The following is a 20,262-nucleotide window of genomic DNA, read 5'->3' on the forward strand; positions in this document are numbered from 1 at the left end:
CTGAACTGTGGGATCATGACCTGAGCTGAGATCAAGGGTCAGACACTTAACCAACTGAGCCACCTGGGCATCCCTGTTGCTTTTTTGAAGGAGATCAGTAACAGCAAAACCTGCCCTTTGAGTCGTTGGTATGATTTTGAAGAGTGGAGAAAATTCATTTGTGTCATCTCTGTAAAGAAATTTTAGTGGCTTTTGCAAGGTAGGGAAAGAGAATAACCAAATTTGGTGGGATTTAAGAAATCTATCACTCTCCACTTTATTCTGTTATGGGCATCTGATGGCCTGGGTACTATTTTATTTTTAAATAATTTTATTTTTTTATTTTAACATTTATTTATTTTTGAGAGACAGAGACAGAGCGCGAGCAGGGGAGGGGCAGAGAGAGAGAGGGAGACACAGAATCTGAAGTAGGCTCCATGCTCTGAGCTATCAGCACAGAGCCTAATGTGGGGCTTGAACCCACAAACCGCAAGATCATGACCTGAGCTGAGGTCAGACACTTAACTGACTGAGCCACCCAGGTACCCCTGGCCTGGGTACTATTTAAAAATGTCCTATACTTAAAATGTTTTGAGTAGGGGCCTGGACCAATGTCTCAAATTCTAGTAGTATGTGTGGTTGTTGATTTTTTTTTTAAGTGTTTTTTTTATTTTTAAGAGAGAGAGAGAGAGACAGAGCTTGAGTGGGGTAGGGACAGAGAGAGAGGGAGGGAGATACAGAATCCGAAGGCTTTGAGGTGTCAGCACAGAGCCCGATTCAGGGCTCGAACTCACAAACTGTGAGATCATGACCTGAGCTGAAGTCGTATGCTTGACTGACTGAGCCACCCAGGCGCCCCTGGTTGTTGATGTTTAATTGATATTTGCTTCTATCTATTAGGAGCTTGGGACTGAGGTTATTTTGAAGATGTTTGTTAACTAGGTTTACAGGAGGCTTCTCATTATTATTGTTTACTTTTAAGTGATTGTCATTCTTCCACAACCACACAATTTCTTCTCTGAAATGACAGACATTCAGATTACATTAAGGTACTTGCTAATTAAAAATTGTATTCTAAAAGCCACTCCATAATCAACCAAACACACTGTAAGCAAAACACTTATCTCAAGCAGTCTAGGATGAACCAGAGGGGTTATGCTGATTATAAACATTGACTTCCACATACAGAGTAGCTGCTGTTGAGTTATCATCATTACTCATCTTCAGAATAATTTTCATTTCCAAAGCTGCTGACATCTAATTGATTTACTACTTCCTTTCAAAACCTAATGAACTTAAAGATATAGGATAGTTATTCCCTGAGAAATTTGGCATTTGTCACTCAGTGAATGGTGACTCAGCATTAGTTATATTAATTTGTATTTGTGGAACACCTTTTTTCCCTGTGCCTTAATATACTTTGTGCGTGTTTTAGAAGTGCGTTATTAATGCAAAAATTTTAATTTTATTACTAAATCATTTCATAGATTTTTTTTGTTTGTTTCATTGTCTTGAGAGGCTAAGTGCATGACCCACCAGGACACATACACACTCATAATTCCTGTGGCTTTTAACCAAACAGTCTTGAGCTTAAATTCTAGCTTTCTAGAACTCTAAAGGATCCAGTTTACTTCATTTTGTTTCAGGAGGACATAAAAATTCTGTTTCAAATTGTGTCTGGACCTTAATAAGAGATTTCAGTTCTGCAATAGTTTTTGTGTTGAATAATTAGAGACTTGTATTTTAGTTTTTATTTTGGAAGATGGGAGGAATTTTAGGATAACCTGATTGTGGATGTGGTTGTCTGTAGAAGTTTGTCATATAAAAGATTATTTATTTTGTGTTCTTCCTCCACATTTTATTATGAAAAATTTGAAATATACAGAAAAATGGAAAGAATTGGTCAGTGAATCTTTATGTTAACATTTTGCTATATTTGCTTTATCTCAGAGCAGTCTTTACCTTGTTTTTGTCCCCCTCAAGAAGAAATGACTTTTATAGCTGATAGTAAAGTAGACCAAGTGAGAGCAAAAGAGTGAGACAGACAGACATGCACAGTGCCTGGCACATAGAAGAGTTAATAGAGCACGTTGGCAAATGAGGGAGTGAACGTGAATGAATTGATCTAAATAGGACGTGCTTCCAGCTCCAGGCCACAAAGAAACAGTTCTCAGCTAAATACCTGCCTTTAGGGATTTACTGTTTGGTCTGAAGGTGAGAAACCGCAGAAGGCAAACCACTTTGCCAGGTAACCCATGTGAAGGCTTCAGTGAAGGTCAGCATAGTCAAGCATGGCTATTGGAGTTCAGAAGCAGGAATATGATCCCAGAAGACTGGGGCAGTTGACCAAGACTTCTTGGAAGAAATGGAGCTGGAATTGGGCTAAGAGGTAGGACAGAACCTGAGAGCAGAGATGGGCGCAGGAGCATTCTGGCCCATGGGGAGCTTGAGGTTCCCCACATACTTGGGAGGAGTGGGAGTGTGCTAAACAGCCAGCTGCCTGCTGGAAGCCTTCTATTCAGGTGGTTAGAGAGTGGACTGCCTTCTGGGTACTGCTCCAAGGCAGGACCTGGCCCTGCTCTAGGCAGTACCCACTCACTCCCTGTTCCTTGAGTACTCCCAGTTATTCTCACTCCTGGGCTCTGCCCTTGCTGCTCACTCTCCATAGAACACACTCTCCCCAGATGTCTGTGTGTCTCCCTCTTCTTCTGGCCTCTGTTCAATGAGAACTTCTCCGTGATCTCTTTCTGGCATGCACCAGCTTCTTAGCACTGCCCAACATGCTTCCTACTGTGTCCCCAAAGCCTAGTATAGTGCCTGTGATTATATATCTATAATGTGTATTTGTATATGTATGGATAAATAGAAATATAGAGAGTTGATGCTCAGGAAGTTGAAGGAATGAACAAATGGTAATTCTGAGGCATAGAGTGTGTTTGGTCACTTTAAGATATTTTCATGTCCAAGCAGCTAAGAGAAACTTGAGCTTCTCAGGGTTAGTGCACTTGTGAGGAAGGTGGAGATTCGGGTATGGTTAGCTTGCCCTTCCAGGGCATTCATCCTTGGCATTTTCTCTTTGAAAGAATCCTGTTCCTAAGTGAAGCCCTTGGTGATTCTGATGCCTCTTTTCTTTCTTTCAGGACCCCTGCAGTGTACCATGAGTCGGTAATGCCCACTGAGGACCTCTGGGAGCCATGTCAGACGAATCCGCCTCAGGGAGCGATCCAGACCTGGACCCGGACGTGGAGCTGGAGGATGCGGAAGAGGAGGAGGAGGAGGAGGAAGTGGCAGTGGAGGAGCACGGCAGGGATGACGCGGAAGACCTACTGGATGGTGAGTGGCTCTACTGAGTGACATGGGTTGTCTTTTCTTTTCTTTTCTTCTAGTGGATTTTTTGCTGGAAGAGCATGGTATTTCCAGTTGGATTTCTTAGGTCATCTATTGTGAGAAGGCAGACACTGGTTGCATAGCAACAATTAACTCATATGCTCTTTCTCAGGAAGTGAATTGTTGTTCCTCTATCTAGGCCTCACTTTAGTGCTGGAAGAACCTTTAGCATTTAACTCATCTTTGACAGACATGTGGATTCAGATTCAAAGATTTGAGAGTAGAGCATACTTGCCCGAGTCATGGAGAAATCAGTAGCAGAGTCCTTGTGGCAAGACTTTGTGGTCTGGGGGTCATGGATTCATCAGATGGCTACAGGCAGTTGTGGGGGTAACCGTGAGTTTCCTGAAATTATATGCTCAATTCTGCTTGTATGGACATGAGGGGATTACCTAGGGAGAGATTCTCAGATGAAAGGTACACAACTCCGGAAAGCTTATTGCATCTCCTGTGGTGCTGCTCTGCCTCCCAACCATTTCTAGTGACTATAGATTGCTTCTGATGGGAGAGAACTGCACCTTCATAGCTGGTAGACCCCCTCTGGACTCCTATTTGGCTCAACCCTTCCTTTGCCCCCAACTTGTTGAAGTGGCATTGACTTTTTCTTCTCTAGTCCACTGTGAGGTCATCTGGCTAGCCATAGAGCTTCTCAGTTCATTCCAGCCTTGCATGGCATAGGATGGAGTTGTTTGCAAGCTTCCTGTTAACTGAGGAATAAAGTTTTTGTCTGTTGTTTATAACAGACCACACTAGTAGAACTAGGAAAATGTGCTACTATTCTTCTCCAGATTCTAGGAGAATGAACATCAATTCTGTTTCTTTGCTGCTGGTACTGTCTTCAGTTCTCATTCATCCTGACAGTTGTCACGTGGTTCAGGGATCAGTTTTTCCTCATTTATACTGTTTAGGTAGTCTCTGCCCTATTTCCACTTCACCTCTGGCAGGGAAATTACCATTTTATTTATTTATTTTTCCTGATATCATTTGCTGTCCACTGTAATTCAGTTGGAGTCCCCAAGATGGTACTGTAGTTCCTTTCTATATAAAGTAGAATAAGTAGAAATAATGGAAGATAGTGTGTGCTGGCACGGTATACCATCATACTGTCTTGCTTTGGTCTCATGTTTCTTAAGATGGCATTAGAGTGCCCCTGGTATCTGCATCACTTTTTGCTTTTTATCATTTGGGTTCTCAGAATTATATGTCAGCTACCCCCTAGATTCATGTCAGGTTTAGATTGGATTTTAGATGTTGCTGGTGGGCATAATGGATATATACACACAGTTTTCCCTCTTGGCTTCTTGGAATTCTGGTTTCCTTGTTCGGTTCTTAATTATTAAGACAAAACAAAACATATCCTTCTGTGCACTTTATTATTTATTTAGAAGCGGCAAGATTTTTTAAAATTATTTTTTAATGTTTATTAAAAAATTGTTTTTAATGTTTATTTTTGAGAGAGAGAGACGGACAGACAGACAGACAGACAGTGGGAGCAAAGTAGGGGCAGAGAGAGGGAGACACAGAATCCAAAGCACGCTCCAGGCTCTGAGCTGACAGTACAGAGCCTGATGCAGGGCTCAAACTCAGAAACCGCAAGATCATGACCCGAGCTGAAGTCGGGTGCTTAACCAACTGAACCACCCAGGTGCCCCTAGAAGTGGTGAGAATTTAATTGTGATTTGTCACAGCTGTGTAACTGGAGGGTTTTTTTGTTTGTTTGTTTGTTTGTTTGTTTGTTTGTTTTACTATTTATACAACTCTCAGATGAAACAATTTTTTAAAAATTTGAAATGACTATTTTTTATTGCCTTTAAAGTTCCGAGTGTTAAAGTGTTTGGTGGGTACTTTTTCTCTTGCCTTGCCAGGGTTATCTAACTTCTTGGAATTTGATTAAGTATCCTTTTGATGTTTCACTGTAGTGTTAGAGCTGTGCTCACCCAGGCACTCCCAAATGGAAGTGATACTTGTGTTACTTGTGGCAATTCTGCCCCTGTTTTAGAGCTCACAGTTTTCCTGGTTCTCTCATTTTGAACACTATGAAATTTTGTTGAAACATCTGAGACCTGCCTGTCTGTTCAGTCTTGCCTTTCCTGCCTTGGCTTGCTGGTCATCTCACAACCTTAATGGGTAGAGCGGCCCGCTATTCTAAAATTAGGAATAGCTATGAATAGTCTTAGCTGGTATAGTGTGATGTGGCCTTTTGTGGTCTTGGAGCAGTCTTTCTCAACCTGGGATGATTTTACCTCCCAGGGGACAGTTTACAACGTCTGAAAACAGTTTTGATTGTCACGACTTCTGGGAGGTGGGGGAGGAATGCTACTGGCATCTTGTGGGCAGAGACCAGGGATGCTGCTAAACATCCTACATTGCACAGGACAGCTCCGTCCTACACACAGTTATTGTGGCCAAATATCAATAGTGCTGAGATTGAGAAACACTTTCAAAAAAGAAATTATTACTTCAGCTTTTTTTATTTGAAGTTTCATCTCTATTGGATAACAATAACTCACTTTTATAGTGCTTCTTCATCGTTTACACAAACATCTGAACAATCGTACTAACCTTTTCAAAGAACTGTCTTTTGGCTTTGTTGATTCTCTTGATTTGTGTATGTTTTCTTTGTAATTTCTACCTATAATAATCTTCCTTCTACTTCTAGCAGTACTTTCAAACTTCTTAAGAATGTGCTTACCTTTTTTTCCTAATAAAAACAATCAAAATTATAAATTTCCCTCTAAGTACTGCTTTAGTCCATCCCCTCACAAACATTTTGACATACTTTATCCTACTTTATCTTGATAATCCTATCTGTTAGGCAGAGCAGATACATTTTAGGGATGAGGAAACTGAGGCTCAGAAAGGCAAATGGCTTACTCAGTATAACTTTACAAGAAAGTGGCGGAGCTGGGCCTTTGGTTTCCAAAGTGGTACTCCTTTTTCAAATCCATGTTGCTTCTGAGACTGTAGATTCATATCATTCCCTACCCGTAATGGGTTGCTTTCTCTCTTAGTTTGTACTTTAAGGAAAGAAGTTGATTGGTAATACTGTTGACTAGAGATGAGAGAACAATTAGAATAGCATGAGTAATGGCAAAGTAGAAGGGCAAGTATGGCATATGCTAGAGAATGGTGAGCTATCTTGTTTGAGGTAGAATTGGACACATTAGGGGGATGACCAGAGTGAGACTGGAGTGGTGGCCTGGAATCAGGTTAGGAAGGAGTTTAGAATTTGTTTTATAGGCAGCATGGAATTGATGGAAGTTTTTACTGGGGAGCATTCATTAAACCTTTGATTTTTAGGAATGTTGTTTTAGCAGCATGAAGAAGAGATGGCCTATTAGATGGTGAAGACCAACTAGGTCTGTGTTAGAACTTTACAGAAAGGATTAATGAGGAGTTGAACTGTTTGGATCAGTTGACCTACACAGGAGTATTAAATGGTCAGATTTGTAACAGTGGAATTTATAGGACTTGGTGACTTACTTGATGTGTGAGGCAGGTTGAAGATGGAATAGGTAAAGCCTGGGAAGATAATGAAATCTTTACAAAGGTGGGAAGAATGGTATAGGGAGTGGGGGAATTAGAGATGTAGCTTTGCTACATTAAATTGGGGCATTATCTCCTCCTTGTTACTGACCTTTGAACATTGACTTGTGGGGTAGTAGTCTGAGAATAAGGAGACTTTGGCTCTTGGGGAGTAGCACCATGATTTTGTCTTTAAAAAGGTAGAGAGAAAACAGTGCTTTCCATTTCTAACACATTAGGGGCTCATGGCATGTTGTGAAACATTTTTGATTGGTTTTTGTTTTCCCTGTTTGTTTTTTTCTTTTTCTTTTAGAGAGAAAGAGCAAGAGAGCGAGAGAGCATGTGCATGAATGGGGGAGAAGGGCAGAGAGAGGGAGAATCTCAAGCAGGCTCCATGCTCAGCATGGAACCTGACATGGGGCTCAATTCCCTGACCCTGGGATCATGACCTGAACTGAAATCAAGAGCATACCCTCAACTGACTGAGCCAACCCAGGCGTCCCTCATTCCCCTGTTTTTCTTTTCTCCAGATGTCTGTGTTGAGTTTTCTCTATTCTCTTGGAATGGTGGGAGAAGTTGGATGTCAGCACCTTACGGGGTCTCTGATTATCAAAGGTAGAGGTTTAAAACCTGGTGCCTCTGGGAATTGGCTTTCCTCATGCAAAATGTTTTTCTGGTTCAGTATTTTCTTCTAGCTCAGCTTCAGGTCCAATGTCTTGCCCCAGATAAAGTACTTAGAAATATTTAGATGAAGGGAACTCCTAGAATAATCTAGTCTTTACAAAAAAAGTTCATTTTCTGCTGCATTTGTTGCTGCTTAATGTGTATTCCAGTGGATGTATAAGTGTTGCACAGCTGGTATCTGTCACAGAGTCCTATGTTTACATGGCTTTGTAAAAAGATCTTTCTTTGCCTTGGTGGTTCATTAGCACATTTGTTTTCCTCAGCATCACTCCACTGCAACTGTAAGTTGCACTGTAAGCATAACTCCACTGCAACTGTAAGCCTTCAGTTCAACTGTAAGTGATGGAGTTTAGACCAAGAGATATTTTCAAGGGTTTTCCTGTCTATACAAATGGCAAAGATCTTAACATCTGTTTCCCCAAGGTAGCTTCTTGTCCTCTTGCAGCAGGGAGACAGGGAGAAAAATAGCAAGAAACCTGGTCCTGAATATGCACTAGTGGTTGGGTGGGTGGAGGGGATGCTTAAAATTTAAACTATTAACAAGGACTTCATGTGTTTCTTATTAACATTCATCTGGATTAATGGATCCAATTCCTGATTTCACTTGTTCTCCAAGTGAATAATGAATCTTAGTTTAAAAAAAAATTTTTTTTTAAGTTTATTTATTTTGAGAGAGACGGAGACAGCATGAGTGGTGGAAGGGCACCTAGAGAGGGAGAGAGAGAATCCCAAGTGGGCTCCACGCTGCCAGTACAGAGCCCAATGTGGGGCTTGAACCCACAAAGCAGTGAGATCATGACCTGGGCCAAAACCAAGAGTCAGACGCTTAACCAACTGAGTCACCCAGGCACCCCTGAATCTTAGTTAATAATATGATTCCCCTTTCCATTACCACTTGTACTTCTTTTAGGCTACCTTTATTCTTGTGAAATATTTGCAAGGAAAAGCCAGATGTCCCATTTCTTTCCTACAGTATTTTTACTCTATTACCTGTGCCAGTTTCTCTGGTCTTTGCTTGGTTCTCCAGGAGGATTCTGGGGCCACCACCACTCTTTTCTTCTGAGGGCATTCTACTCATCCAAGCTATTTGGCCCATGTTGTGAACAGCCTCATTAACCTAACACAAGAGTAGGGTTTTTCTAATGGAATATTACTAGAAAACAAACCAAAGCCCCAGCCAGAAACTGCAGACTTAAAGAACTTATTTGTTACTCTAAGAATGATTGCTTGCCAAAGGGTTTCATTTCCAAACTCATTTCCTCAGGCCGTGGTAGGCATACTGGGAGTTTATGAAGCTTCAGGATGAACATGACAAACCTTGTTGGAGTGCCAGTTTTATCAGGAGATAGGTGGAGTGGTGTTGGGGGTTGGGGGTTAGTACTTTGGTAAGGAATTTTAAAAAATTGTAATAAAAATTAGGCATAGAAAATAATTCATATGCATTTTTAAGGTAAAATAAGATTTTTTTTTTTTTTTTTCAAATAAATTTCAGAGTTTAGAATTTTGGATCGTGCCATGAGAGTCCCCAAGGGATAAGAACGTTTTCCGCAGACATTCAGGACTCGTCAGTGGAAAAGTTTGAGAGGCCCTGGCTTAAGTTAATCAAGATCTGGACACAGACTGCCTTGATGGGCACATCTTTTTAGAACATGAAGGCCTTCTTTTTTTGTTGTTTTATTCTTGTCTGTTTTACATGGCATATCAGGATACTGAGATCCTGGAACTGGAGCTAGATATGTTCCTTCTGGAACCTGCTTCATAGCCATCTTATTGACAGAAAGCTAACCTCCTGAATATCAACTTTGGCCTCAGGCTGACCTCCTTCACCTTAGACCACTGAGTAGGGAAAGCTGATCTTCTCAACCTCTGGATCTCTGCCTTTCCTGCAGAGAGTTTGCTTTGTGCTTTTTCACTGACCCCTTTCTATTTGTCCTCTTTGCTTACAATGTAAAGAATTAGGGGTAAAGTGTTCTAGGCAGAGGGCCAGAGCAAAGGCCCTGGTGTGGGAACGAATTTGCTGTTTAAGAATCAGGAACATAGAGGCCATGGTGGCTGGAGCGTAAGAGAATAGAGGCCAGAGTGGTCTGGGATGAGATAGGGAGGACCTGAGCATGTAGGGCCAGAGGTAGCAGTTTGAGATATACCCAAACCCTGGTTTTATTCGTTTGGGTTCCAACATGCTTTTTCAGATTCTCACCGCGAGTTCTGGACATATCATTAAACAGTAGCAGTCTGCAGGAAAAGTCATGCTCTCTGAGCAGCTGGAAGTGGAAGAGGTGTAGGGGAGCTTCCAGAAATTTGAACTAAGATCAGAGTGGGTGGGGTGATTTCAGCAATCTAATGGGAACTCTAACCAATGTTTTCTCCCTCCAATGGAAGCCCCCAAGGCCCTTCAGAAGGCAGCATAGTCTATGGAGTTGTAGTTTTCACCATTTTTTATGACCTTTCTGTTACATTAGACATTCTTAGTTTAAGCCTAGATTTCTTCCTTTTCTAAGAATAGTTTTTAAAGGAAATATTTATTTATTTTGAGAGATGGAGCGTGCACATGTGCACTCCCGTGTGAACCAGGGAGGGGCAGAGACAGAGGGAGAGAGAGAATCCTAAGAAGGCTTGGCGCTCTTGGTGCAGAGCCCAACACAGGGCTCAATCGGATGAACCGTGAGACCATGACCTGAGCCGAAATCAAGAGACGATGCTTAACTGACTGAGCCACCCAGGCATTCCTAGATCCATTTTTAAAAATTTAGTGTGATAGAATCCATTCCTGTTGTTCATTTTAATACTCAAATTGTCCTGGGTTTGGCTAGTGGGAGCCCATTTCAGCTGACTTCAGTATTCCTTTGACATGTTCCCTACAATTTGTGAGCACTTCCTTTTCTTTCTGGTACAATGGTGTTCCAAGCCTAGCTTGTATCTTCTCTGTTCTGACCTGGGAATTGGCCTTTTCTCCAAACTCCTGGTTTCTTTTAGAGGGAAATGGTATTTAGAAACCAAGATCTGGGCTATACATATGCTCATTACTACTAGGATATCATTGATTGTTGGCTCTTTTGGTCTCTAGAGCTAGGAAATACATTTATTTAAAAAATTGTGTTCAGGGACGTCTGGGTGGCAGTTAAGCGTCTGACTTCAGCTCAGGTCATAATCTCGTGGCTCGTGGGTTTGAGCCCTGCATTGGGCTCTGTGCTGACATGGTGAAGCCTGCTTCAGATCCTCTGTCTCCCTCTCTCTCTGCCCCTCCTCATTCATTCTCTTATTCTCTCTCTCTCTCTCTCTCTCAAAAATAAAAAAAAATAAAACTTAAAAAAATAAATTAAAAATTGTGTTCATAACAGTGCTCTTAATTTTACTCCTTCTCCCATTCCTTATCTGTATCTCCCTTTTCACCCGGTGAGAACTTGGTTCCCAGTAGCATCACGGTATTTATTCATTTGTTCAATTGTACAGTGCACTCAAAATAGTTTCAGATATCCACTACAAACAATAAGTCTAAAGTTCAAGATTATTTTTGCAATTTTTTTTCCTTTTAATATATCTCACTTAAGCTGCATAGACAGAGTACTATATTGTCAAAAAGTTTACTTGGATTTTTGTTTGTTTTTCCAGCTTATCAAGGTTTAATTGTATACTGTGTATATACCCTTAAAACTATCATCAAGTTAGTGAGCATATTTGTCACCCCTGAAAGTTTCCTTATCCCCTTTTGAAGTCCTTCCCTCCCCTCCCTGCCTTCCAACCCTGTCTCTAGTGAACCATTGATCTGCTTTCTGCCCTTACTGATTAGTTTATATTTTATAGAATTTTGGTATAAATGAAACCACATAGTGGTTTTGTTAACGAAGTGGATATGGATTGTGTGAAAGAAAGAAGGTAAGGATCAATCCCAAAGTTTTTGGATTGAACAGCTTGAAGATGCCATTTTCTGAGCTTGGAAAGATTGGGGGAGAGGCACAGAATGGGGACAGACAGAAGTGTAGTTTTAGAGACATGTTAAGTTTGACATGTCTTATGGCTCCAAGCTAAGATGTTGAGAAGGCAGTTAGTTAGATTACTGAGTTGAAGTTCAGAAGAGAAGTCTACATTGAAGATAAAAACATGGGCTATATCTGTATATAAATGGTACTTATGACATGGGACAGGATAGATCATCCCAGGAATAAGAGAAGTAATCTGAGTGACTAAGCACTGGGCACTGGGGAGGGTGATAAAGAGGGTCTAGGAAAGAAGACTGAGAAGAAATGGCCACTGACGTAGTAGGAGACCCAAGAGAAAAGTGCTATGGTGGCTTAAAAAAAAAAAAAAAAGGAGGAAAAAAAAAAAAAAAAAAAAGGAGTTTCAAGGAGGAAGTGATCAACTTTGTTAGTTAAAGGCTAGCAATAACCAGGGTAGGATGAGGAGTAAGAATTGACTGCTGGATGTTTGTAGTATTTGCAAATCAATCAACATGATACATCACATTAATAAGAGAAAGGATAAAAACCTTATCATCATTTCAATAGATGCAGAAAACGCATTTGACAAAGTAGAATATTCATTCATGATAGAAACCCTCAAGGAAGTAGGTTTAGAGGGAGCATACCTCAACATAATAAAGGCCTTGTATGTAAAACTCACAGTTAACATCATCAGTGGGGAAAAACTGAGAGCTTTTTCCCTAAGGTCAGGAACAAGACAAAGATGTCTACTCTCACCACTTTTGTTCAACATAGTACCGGAAGTCCTAGCCATAGCAGTCAGACAACAAAAAGAAATAAAAGGAATCTACATCAGTAAGGAAGAAGTAAAAAACTTACATTATTTGCAGATGACATAATACTATATATAGAAAACCCTAAATACTCCACCAGAAAACTACTAGAACTGATAAATGAATTCAGTAAGGTCACAGGATACAAAATCAATATACAGAAATCTGTTGCATTTCTATACACTAATAATGAAGCAGCAGAAAGAGGAATTAAGAAAACAATCCCATTTACAATTGTACAGAAAAAAAAAAAAAAGTAGCCTAGGAATAAACTTAACCAAAGAGGTGAAAGACCTGTACTCTGAAAACTATAAGATATTGATGAAAGAAATTGAAGACGACAAAAAGAAATGGAAAGGCATTCTGTGCTCATGGATCAGAAGAACAAATATTGTTAAAATGTCTATACTACCCCAGACAATCCACAGATTTCATGCAATCCCTCTGAAAACACCAACAGCATTTTTCACAGGACTAGAACAAATAATCCTAAAATTTGTATGGAACCAAGAAAGACCTCAAACAACCAAAGCAGGCTTGAAAAAGAAAATAATTTGAGGTATCACAATTTCAGACCTCAAGTTATATTACAAAGCTATAGTAATCAAAACAGTATGGTAATGGAACAAAAAATAGACACACATATCAATGGAAAGAATAGAAAGCCCAGAAATAAATGCACAATTGTATGGTCAATTAATCTTTGACAAAGGAGGAAAGAATATACAATGGGAAAAAGTCTTTTCAACAAATGGTGTTAGGAAAATTGGACAGCTACATGCAAAAGAATGAAACTGGACCACTTTCTTATACCATACACAAAAACAAATTTTAAATGGATTAAAGACCTAAATATGAAACCTGAAACCATAAAAATCCCAGAAGAGAACACAGGCAGTAATTTCTCTGACATTGGTTGTAGCAACATCTTTCTAGATGTGTCTACTGAGGCAAGGGAAACAAAAGCTAAAATAAATTATTGGGACTACATCAAAATAAAAATCGTCTGCACAACAGGGGTGCCTGGGTGGCTCAGTCAGTTAAGTGTCTGATTCGGTTTTGGCTCAGGTCATGATCTCTCATGAGTTCAAGCCCTGCATCAGGCTCTGTGCTGATGGCATGGAGCCTGCTTGGTATTCTTTCTCCCTCTCTCTCTGCCCCTCCCCTGCTCTCTCTCTCTCTCTCTCTCTCTCTCTCTCTCTCTCTCTCAAAATAGATAAATAAACTTACAAAAACAATTTTTTTAAAAAAGATCTTTTGTACAACAAAGGAACCAACCAACAAAACTGAAAGATAATCTGACTGGGAGAAGAAATTTGTAAATGATATATCTGATAAAGTGTTAGTACCCAAAGTATATAAAGAACTTATACAACTCAACACAATAATAATAATAATAATAATAATAATAATAGTAATAAAAAAATGGGTAGAAGAGATGAATAGACATTTCTTCAAAGAAGACATCCAGATGGCCAAGATGCTTAACATCACTCATTATCGGGGAAATGCAAATTAAAACCACAATGAGATATCACCCCACACCTGTCATAATGGCTAAAATGAAAAACACAAGAAACAAGTGTCAACAGGGATGTGTAGAAAAAGGAACCCTCGTGCACTGTTGCTGGAAATGCAAACTGGTACAGTCACTGTGGAAGACAGTATGGCGGTTCCTCAAAAAATTAGAGAACTACCCTATGATCCAAGAATTGAACTACTGGGTATTTACCCAAAAAATAGAAAAGCACTGGCTCAAAAAGATACATGGATCCTTTGTTTATTGCAGCATCACTTACAATGGCAGCAGCCTGGGGCGCCTGGGTGGCGCAGTCGGTTAAGCGTCCGACATCAGCCAGGTCATGATCTCGCGGTCCGTGAGTTCGAGCCCCACGTCAGGCTCTGGGCTGATAGCTCGGAGCCTGGAGTCTGTTTCCGATTCTGTGTCTCCCTCTCTCTCTGCCCCTCCCCCGTTCATGCTCTGCCTCTGTCTGTCCCAAAAATAAATAAAAAATGTTGAAAAAAAATTAAAAAAAAACAAAAAAAAAACAATGGCAGCAGCCCAAGTGTTCATCAGTAGATGAATGAATAAAGAGGATGTAATGTGTATACACACACATACATACAATGGAATATTATTCAGCCACAAAAAGAACAAAATCTTGCCATTTGTAATAACATGGATGGATCTAGAAATATAATGCTAAGCAAAATAAGCCAGTCAGAGAAAGACAAATATTATATTATTTCATTCATGTGGAATTTAAGAAACAAGACAAAAGAAAAAAAAGACACAAACAAAAAAACAGACTCTTAACTATAGAGAACAAACTGATGGTTGCCAGAGGGGATGTGGTTGAGGGCATGGGTGAAATAGGTGAAGGGGACTAATAATACACTTACCTTGATGAGCACTGAATAATATATGGAATTGTTGAATCACTGTAATGTACACCTAAAACTGATATAACACTGTTAATTACACTGGAATTAAAATTAAAAGAGAATTGGCTGTCAGATTTAGCAGTGTGGGCGTCCTTGGTGACCTTGATGAGCATTTCAGTGCCATGATAGGGGCTAAAATAAGAACAGGTGGAGAGATTTGGAGACCCTAAGAATAGACAAGTTTTTTGAGGGGTTTTGCTATACAAGGAAACAAAAAGAAGAAGCAATAAATGAGGGGGTATTTGAGGTCAAGGAAAGGCTTTTTTAGGGGTGCCTGAGTGGTTCAGTTGGTTGAGCATCTGACTCCTGATTTCGGCTCAGGTCATGATCTCGCGGTTCATGGGATCCAGCCCCATGTTAGGCTCTGTGCTGACAGTGCGGAGCCTGCTTGGGATTCTCTATCTCTCCCTCCCTCTCTCTCAAATAAATCTAAAAAACATTAAAAATAAAAAGAAAGGCTTTTTTAAAAGTTAAAAAGTTTTATCCTTCTAACTTTTTGCCAGTGGGGCTTATCAGGTAGGGAGGGAGAAATGGATGACACAGTATAGTTGGGGGCAGTCCATACTGGCTCAAGCCAAGACCTGGGAAAAATCCTTTACCTCAGCATGTTAGTGTGTAATAGAAAGGAACACCCCTCAGGGCAAGGTAATCATCTTCCTCTAAATTTTTGTATCTTGGGCAAGACCTTGCTGAGCCTTCAGGTTCACTTCTGCAAGATGAAATTCTGCAACCTGAACTCTAGATCTGTTGTTTTCTCATTCTGGATGAAGACGTGGAAGTATGGGCATGTTTTTAGGAACAAAGAGGAATCACCAAAGTGGAGAAAAGGGCTGTGAATCTGCATGGAAGGCCAGTTTAGCCATGTGACTTGAATGCAAGACAGACAGTATAAATAGCTCTCTATTGCATTTTAGCATTTTTTTCTCAACTTAGATGACCAGCACCAGTCCTTAAATTACAGATTCACGACAGATCTTTTTATTCTGTATTTGTTTTATCCTCTTCCCTTCCCCAGAAAGTTGTATCACCTCTTCCTGAGACAAGTTGGATATCTGTTGTTGGACTGATTTTTTAGAGTAGCCTAAATCAAGAATTTAGGGTGACTTCTTACTAGAAATGAAGTAGTGCCAATTTTGCAACCATTTCCTGTCCTTTTCTGTGTGCCAGGCTTAAAGACACAAAGGTGCAGAGTTCGGGTGTGCTGGGGGCAGAATTGTTTGTAAATCTGCGGCAGGAAAGCGTGTCAGATGTTGACCCAGTTGTTCAGAGTGACTTTGTAGGACCTTCAACCCTCTTTCCCAATAATCCAGGGGGTGGGAACTTCTGACTGTGAGTTTAATTTGCATTTCCCTGATTATTTAAGATGTTAGGCTTTTTCTATATGCTTATGACCATTTTCAGTCTTGTAAAGTGTCTGAACACATTTTTTGGAACATTTTTCTTTCCTGTCATCTATTTCTTATTGATTGGAATTCTTCATATCTGGTTATGAGTTTTATTGGGTACACACACACACACACACACACACACACACACACACATCTTTTCCTTCTATATTGCTTGGTTTTTCACTTTTAATTGTGTTTTGTGGGGCTTATTTTGCAGTTTTATGCTCCTTTTTATATTGTATTTTTGATGAATAGATGTTTTAATTATAATGAAATCAAATTTATTTTTACCCTTTATGTTTAGTGCTTTAGTGCTTCCCCAAGGTCATGAAGATATTGTTATTTTTTAGAAGTTTTAAATGTTTTACCTTCACATTTAGGTCAGTGATCCATCATGAATTGATTTTTGTATGGTGTGAGGTAGGGGTCAAGGTTCATCCTTCTCATTTCCAAATATGATTATCTAATTGATTCAGCATTCTGCATTGCATTTTCCTGTACCTTTTGTTATAAACTGAGGCACAGTACATACATAGCTGTCTCTGAACTCTATTTTTTTTCCACATAACTTTCAGGGAAATGGGAATAGAGGGGAAATTATGCAGTGTGGTGGCTAAGAGCATGAACTCTGGAGACAGATCAGTCACCTGGGTTTAGATCCTATCTTTACTACTTAATGGCTTTTTGAGCAAATTTCCTTATCTGTAAAATGGGAATAATGGTAGCACTATCTACTTAATAGGGCTGTTTTGAGGACTGAAAGAGTTAATGTTTATAGTATTTGTAATGGCCTTGGACATGACTGGGGATGCAGTGCATGGGATCCAAATCTAGTAGGGCTCACTGCAGACCTGGTGCTGGGCCTGTAGCTATTCACCAGCTACTTTGTCTGCCCTGACTTCACAGTTCCCAGCAATCCTCCTGAAGGAGTGTCTTTAAGTGTTTTGTAAATTGTATTCTGAAGTCTTATAGTAGTCTTTGGTCCAATTTAGAGTACAGAAGCAGGATGTGCCAGGTTTGAATAAAATTCCCCAAACAGCGTACCAAGAGAGAAAGCATCAGTTACTAACCTTGTCTCCCCAGATATATTGACAGGCACTGCAGCCTAACAATGTTGAGCACATGCTGAAATAAAAATAAAAAGGAAGAAACCTAGAGATGGTCTTCTATAGGCTTTTAGGCAGAGACCTGAAAGAGAATATGGGTTACAATTAAATTAGAATCTAACACATCCCTGTTAGATAAGGAAATGAGAAAAGAGGGACACAGCATCTGCAAAGGCCCAGAGCCTCTGAGAGCACCATGCTTTTGAGGCTAGAGAACATGGAACTGAGAGTGGGTGGGTGGAGGGAGGTTTTTGGTAGTCAGGTAGTGAGCTAGCAATCAGGAAAGGCATGAAGGATTTCAGATTTTATCCTAAGAGCAGAAGGGATAGTTTTAAAGTGTTTTAAAAGATCTTGGGTGGGTGGAGACTGTGACTAGAACGGATTCACAAAGCTCACTCTTTCTGCAGTGTGGATTGCAGGGAGGCAGGGAGACTCTGGAGGCCAGAGCAAGAATCCAGACCAGGTAGTACAGTGGTGTGGAGAGAAGAAGAGAGGGATATTTAGGTAATTTCTTAGGGCACAGAATTCATGACTGAATATGAGGAGATGAGAGAAAGCAAGAATGAATGAGGCTTTTTTCCCTTGATGGTCACTGAGTGTGGTGGAGGTCTAAAGAGTTGCTACTCTGTGGGGTGTGGGATGCTGGGAGAGCTACTACGGAATGCTCTTCCACTATAGAGACTTTGTGCTTATGTTCTTAGCCACTCTTCTTTTAATTGTCCCCTTCACCCATTAGGAAGCAAGGCTGTTGTGTAATGTGCTCCTGGATAAGTACATATTTTCTTTGCATTTTCTACAGCCCCAAGGAAAAGGTTTGTTGTTTTATTTTTATTTCTTAAATTAAATTTAATTAATTAATTAATTTTTAAGTAATCCCTGCACCCAACATGGGGCTCAGACTCATGATCCCAAGATCAACAGTCTCATGCTCTACTGACTGAACCAGCCAGGCATCCTTGTTGTTTTATTTTTAATATGATCAGCCAGAAAGGGCCTTACCAGTCTTTCTTTGATCAGAGCAACTCTCTAACCTTTTGCATTCATGGAGTTAACATTTAAGGTTCCAGCCAATGAGACTATTCCGAGAGTCTGTAATCTGCACTAGTTTATTATTTTGCCAAGGCATGACTTTTAATGATGCTCTCTTCAGGTTGGGGTGTGGAGAGTGAGTCCTGTCCTGTCCTGTCCTCCAGAGCATCTGCTCCTTAACCTACCCTGTTCTCTGCTCTCAGATCAGAAATTCTGACGAGATTGTTTAAATGTTTCAGTTGTACATGAATGCATTTTGTGGAAGAATTTATGTGCTGTAGCAGTACTCTCTAATTTGGGCATTTTGCAAAGGTATCTTCTCTCTTGCCTCCTGTGCTTTCCCTTCACGATGTCTGTTGTGAAGTCTGATTTGATGCTTTGCTTGTGAAACCCTACTCTTTGTTCACAGCCTTTTCTCACCTAATGAATCCTTCTGGGAATTTGAGGTTTTATTTTTTGTGGTTGGTAGCCTCAATACATCAAAATGTTCATGAGTAGAATGAAAAAGTAAAAGTTCTGTTGATTGACCTTCCCCCACCTCCTCCCTGCAATACAGATCCCTAGCACACTTTTGTTTGTCCATTGGACCAGCTTTACTGTCTTCTAGGTTAACAGACACAAGTAACACATTTTGAAGGATTATCACCTTAGTGTGTGTACACAAGTCCTCTCTCAAAAGACACAGAATGAGCTTTTGCTATTTCTCTTTGCTCATTCCCTCTTAAAAGAGGCAGCACTTAATGCCATCCTAGTTTCCTCTTGCTTGTTGTGGACACCCTTACATAGGAGTCCTAGTGGAGTTTGCATGTTATGGAAAGATTTGTATGTTATTCTGTGCTTCTGCCACCATTTAAAGTGGGTTTGCAGGCAGGAGAATGGGTGTGGGGTTTTGCCAGCCTGAGATCCAGAGGGAGGGGCAACAGTTCCCCAAGGCCATAAACAGGCTTATTCTCTTCATTCTTCTTTTAAAACCCCCACTTTGATGATGCTGAGATCCTGTTTTCCCCTCTTACACTCAGCTGTCAGGCTCAGTGGGGATGCCTGGAGATTGCTTTCTAGCCTCCTTGAGAGAGGCTGCCAATTGGAGTCCTCACAGAAGAGCAGGAAGCCCAGCATGGACTGACATGTCCCTTGAACCAGCTCCAGTCTTGACACTTCTCTCTGGTTATATAACATCAAGCAGCTGCAGCTTCCAGAACCACTTTATTCCTTATAGTGCTGAATGGCAGGTGGAGGAAGCACTGACCCTTTAGTGATCCTGAAGTTTCCAGGAGTAATTTGCTTGAGTATTTAGTTCTATTTTTATTTCTCCCATGTTTGCATCACTCATACTTTGGGAAATAAGCAAGGCAATAGTCCATTGCTTCAGTCTTCCCACTAAGGTCCTTAGCCTAGTCCCTATTTATTAATTGATTTATTTATTTAGGGTGATGTTTTTTAAATTTTTTATTATTTTTAAAAGTATTTATTTAGGGGCGCCTGGGTGGCTCAGTCAGTTGAGCGTCGGACTTCAGCTCAGGTCACGATCTCGCGGTCCATGAGTTCGAGCCCCGCGTCAGGCTCTGGGCTGATGGCTCAGAGCCTGGAGCCTGCTTCCGATTCTGTGTCTCCCTCTCTCTGCCCCTTCCCCGTTCATGCTCTGTCTCTCTCTGTCTCAAAAATAAATAAATGTTAAAAAAAATTTTTAAAAAAGTATTTATTTAATTTTTTATTTTAACGTTTATTTATTTATTTTGGGAGAGAGAGAGCACAAGCGGGGAAGGGACAGAGAGAAGGAGAAAGAGAATCCCAAGCAGGCTCCGTGCTGTCAGTGCAGAGACCCACGCGGAGCTGGTTCTCACAAACCGTGAGATCATGACCTGAGCCAAAATTAAGATTTGGTCGCTCAACCAACTAGGCCACTCAGGCACCCCGAAGTTTTTTTTTTTTTAATGTTTCATTTGTTTTTGAGAGAGATAGTGCAAGCTGG

General features: G+C 40.5%; 1 protein-coding gene across 4 annotated transcripts in view; it reads left to right on the plus strand.

Annotated features, from left to right (window-relative positions):
* The window catches only part of RAD54L2 (RAD54 like 2), a 111,314-nt gene that overhangs the window by 43,740 nt on the left and 47,312 nt on the right, over nt 1-20,262 (plus strand). For all 4 annotated transcript variants that reach the window (XM_047849968.1, XM_047849969.1, XM_047849970.1 and 1 more), the window contains one exon: nt 3,120-3,312. In XM_047849968.1, coding sequence (XP_047705924.1) covers nt 3,174-3,312 — 139 coding nt within the window. In that variant the 5' untranslated portion in view covers nt 3,120-3,173. The remainder of the gene's footprint in view (nt 1-3,119; nt 3,313-20,262) is intronic.

Source organism: Prionailurus viverrinus, chromosome A2 (assembly GCF_022837055.1).
Source record: "Prionailurus viverrinus isolate Anna chromosome A2, UM_Priviv_1.0, whole genome shotgun sequence".
NCBI lineage: Eukaryota > Metazoa > Chordata > Mammalia > Carnivora > Felidae > Prionailurus > Prionailurus viverrinus.